Raw genomic sequence first — 3,771 nt, 5'->3', positions numbered from 1 at the left:
CACCTACCTAAAATGGTGTAGGGGAATCTTTATAGGGTGATGAGAAGCTCCAGGAACTAAAATAAGAGCTGAGAGACAAATTCCATTCCTCAAGAACAAGGGCGCTCCAGGAAATTATGGAGTAAAGTTGTACAAGGGCAGAGGGAGAAATCAACTGTGTATCAAAGTTGTGGAACCATACAAGGCGGACCAGTGTTTTGGCTTTCGGTTTGCGTTTTTTTCTCGCCCCTAAATGAGATGGCCGAAATTCGGCCATTTCAAAAAAATCGGTAAAATCTCGGACGAAATATCAAAACTAAAATTTGAATTTTAAACGAAATATGATCAAATTTTGGCCGAAAATCGGCCAATTTTTTTGAAAAAAGCAGAGCAAAAGTATAGCAGTTGAACAGCAGTGAGGAGTACGTACTCAATGTTTACCGAACTAGCTTAAGAGTGAGGAGTACGTACACAAATGCATCAGTCCAACATCACCATCAACTCCAAAAGAAAAGATTGAAACAAGGACAAGAGAGAGGAGCTACAGAGTTGAGGAGGAGTTGCCGATGGATTCAGTCGTAGCAGATGTCTGCAGCAGGGGCCGGGATGTTGCGGACGGGGCAGGGCCGCAGGAGGGGCATGCTGACCAGGGAGGCAGTCATCAATGAGTGGAGGAGCCGCATCTAGGCGCATCGTCTCCGGCGCCGCCGCCGCCGCACACACAGGATGAGCAGGGGATCGTGATCTGTTTAGGGTTCGGTTCGCTGTTCTTAACTCAGGCAAACCTTGGGAAGGCCCCAGAAGTTGGATTGGGCCAGAAAAAAGTTCAAACTGGGCCAATAATTTTGGCCGGCATAGACATTTACCGGGTCCAAAGAGATGACCGAAATTCGGCCGAAAATCAAAACACTGAGGCGGACAGGCCCAACAGTTGAAGAGGCCAACCAGTAAACGAAACACCGGAGTGTGCAAATAGAAAGAATGAAGCGCTGTATATGCTTTTCTGAGCTAGACACCTTAATTATAATGCATTTTCTCGGTTATGAAATAGAATCTTGTCGGCAACACACATATGCTCTGATATTCCAGGCGACACGTATATGCTGTCGTAGGTGTGCTTTAAATTAATGTTCATGTTGTTTATATGCGATGTTGAATCGCCTCATGCACGAATCTGGCAATCAGATTGCAGATGCATCTAGCAACACGTAAAATCTGTGCAGCCCCTGTAACTCGATGTGGGTATACGTACACTGCAACTCCTGCTTAGAAGACTACATTACATGAGTGAGATCTCTTGAAGCTAGACGCATGAGATGCAAACCCATCTATGAGCCCCAAACAGAGAATCTACGAGCTACTCGATAACAAAATGGAGCAATAATAATTAAAGAATAATTTGTTGCACAAGTCACAGCCAAAAAAAATCCAAACAAAAACAGTACATCGATTATGTTCGAGACGAACTACTGCATATTAATTGACTCTTTCTGGGGTCTCTTCGTTCCAACATGGCGTGTATGGAAAACAATCAATCGCCTGAGATTCATTAGGAATGCCGGAGTCAAAATATCGGTGATCTGTTGGGTATATGCTACCTAAAATTTCAACCTTGAAGCTATTCAAATGATAGGCAAACGCCATTGCATTCAATTTATAGTCCTCTGACCTACTCAAAAAGAGAATCTCTTTGTATGGGTGAAATCCAAGTACCTCAATCTCAAAATATGGACGATGTTGCACTTCAACAATGTCTAGGTTCTCATGGAAATCATCATCATCATCGGAGTTCCATTCAAATTTCTCTTGAATTACTTCTTCCTTTTTGATATTTGGTAGATGAGAACCAAAAATCCCATAGTTAATGTCTTGTAAGGTCCAGGGTCCATGAACTTGGCCATCAAACATTTGCACAGGCTTAAGGTCATAGTGGTTCTTTAACATCCACTCGAATTGATCACACGATTCAGTGAGGGTGTAAACCAGAATGTGAGTATTCTCAACAAATGATGCACAGTACACACCTTTTTCAGATAATCCCATAAAACTGCTCCATCCAATATCCATTGGTGGCTTAATCACACTGTACTTATCTTCAGACAAAGATATTCTGCAAAATCAAATGGTTGGCAAGAAATTTTCGAAATTCAGAGCACTGGATTATGTTTTCAGTCTGATAGAAATGAACACTAAAAATCAAATTATGCATGAACTGGTCTAGGAATGTACCTCATAATAAAATCACTTTGACAATGCACGTAAAGGGATCCACGCCAACAGACCGAGTGGAGTTGGCCCTCGGAGTGCACACGCACCTTTGCAAGGGTTCCTGCTGCATCCCCTTGCCGAACAAACAACCTCTCCTCCCAACAGCTTGTCCTTGAAGAGAATACATGCAAGATATATGGAGATGGAGGCCATTCGGATGTCTCCTCTGAAGGGTCAATTGCACCTTCTCCCCAATGCAAATAAGGGATCTGAAACACCTGATAGTGAGATGACACCTTGGGATCAAAGGCCAGATAATAATCATGATTTAACACGATTCCCTCAGGCTTGGTATGATTGGGCGGGCATAAGGGCAGAGCGTTCCGCCATCGCGTGGCAGGGTTAACCACGTAGTGATCATCGATGCGGTTCCCTTGGAGCAAGAGGAGTCCATTGCAGTGATCCTCGATGTAGTAGTGGCAGTCCAGTCTTGGGCCATCGGCCCTGGGCAGGAAGTCGAGCTTGCCGCCGATAGCTGGCTGATCCAGATCCCTGGACGCGGGGCGTGAGAAGAACTCGGGCAGACTTAGCCTCCTGAAGCAGATGAAGATGCCGCTGAACGGGAGCTGCCCGCGCACGAGTCCCGCGCCGTCGATGACGGCACGCCACGCTTTGCACACGCAGCGGGACACGGCGAGCGAGCGCTGCAACGCCACGCGGCGGAGCACGTCGGCGAGCACGTCCTCCGGCAGGCGCGCCGTCATGTCTCCGTCTTCCGGTGGTTCCATCTGATGTACGTCTAGATGTTGGCCTCTTGACTGGCAAGGGAATACCAACTCGCCTGCCTACACATACCGGAGCAGGAAGCTGGTCGAATCAAAGAAAGAAGCCTGCTTGGAATTGGAAGCCGGCCGCACTGCTCACCGGCTGGATCTGGAGTTGGAGGGGCGACACTGGATGGAGCTTTGATCGGAAGAGAAGGGGGAGGTGGCGCGAGGTGGTCGGAGGACGAGGAGGAGGAGAAGAGGAGAAAGGGGATCGGCGGCGGAGGAGAAGAGAAGAAGGAACGCGAGAGGAATTTAGGGTTTGGTTATACTTTTAATGCAGGGAGGTCAGATGGACTCTGTGTGCTGGATTTGGGCCTTTTCCTCCAGTCCCGTCAGCACTGAGTTGACAGAAAATTACCCACCATTGCCACCAGTAAGTGGATACCCCTTCGTTTTTCCCCACTCGTCCAATCAGATATATCATTTCCATCAAATTTCTCATTCTTGAAGCTGGAGCTAGATGGAAGCCAAACACTCTTTAAAAAGAGTTACAACTTCTGCATGAACCCATTTCAAAGTGGATTTGGTGAAGCAGGATCGAATTTTATGAAGTAGAGTAGTCCCAAACAGGCCCTAAGTGTTGCAGATTTAGTACTAATTTCATTAAAAAAAATGTATCGATCAACGACACATATTTTGGAATAGAAAGAGTATATAGCAACTCAGCTCTAGCAGATATTGTAAAACCTCGCCGAACTTCAAAATTCTGGACGTTTTACACGATTTACAATTTTTCAGTTCTGAGTAGGTCTTATAT

At 46.0% G+C, this 3,771-nt stretch overlaps 1 protein-coding gene across 2 annotated transcripts; it reads right to left on the bottom strand.

The window, feature by feature from the left end:
• Positions 1-1,344: 1,344 nt before the first annotated feature.
• On the bottom strand, positions 1,345-3,322 carry LOC123439205. 2 transcript variants are annotated; one of them, XM_045115945.1, is made up of 3 exons: positions 2,209-3,322; positions 2,004-2,089; positions 1,802-1,914 (listed from the first exon to the last, which is right to left on the bottom strand). In XM_045115945.1, the coding sequence occupies exons 1-3, from the start codon at positions 2,973-2,975 to the stop codon at positions 1,904-1,906; spliced, it is 864 nt and encodes a 287-aa protein (XP_044971880.1). In that variant the 5' UTR covers positions 2,976-3,322; the 3' UTR covers positions 1,802-1,903. The 2 variants fall into 2 exon arrangements, with proteins under 2 accessions (XP_044971879.1, XP_044971880.1); XM_045115944.1 differs by having other exon boundaries at positions 1,345-2,089; positions 2,209-3,307.
• Between the last annotated feature and the right edge of the window lie 449 nt (positions 3,323-3,771).

The sequence above is a fragment of the Hordeum vulgare genome, chromosome 3H, assembly GCF_904849725.1.
Source record: "Hordeum vulgare subsp. vulgare chromosome 3H, MorexV3_pseudomolecules_assembly, whole genome shotgun sequence".
NCBI lineage: Eukaryota > Viridiplantae > Streptophyta > Magnoliopsida > Poales > Poaceae > Hordeum > Hordeum vulgare.
This window is presented reverse-complemented; position numbering and strand designations above follow the sequence as displayed.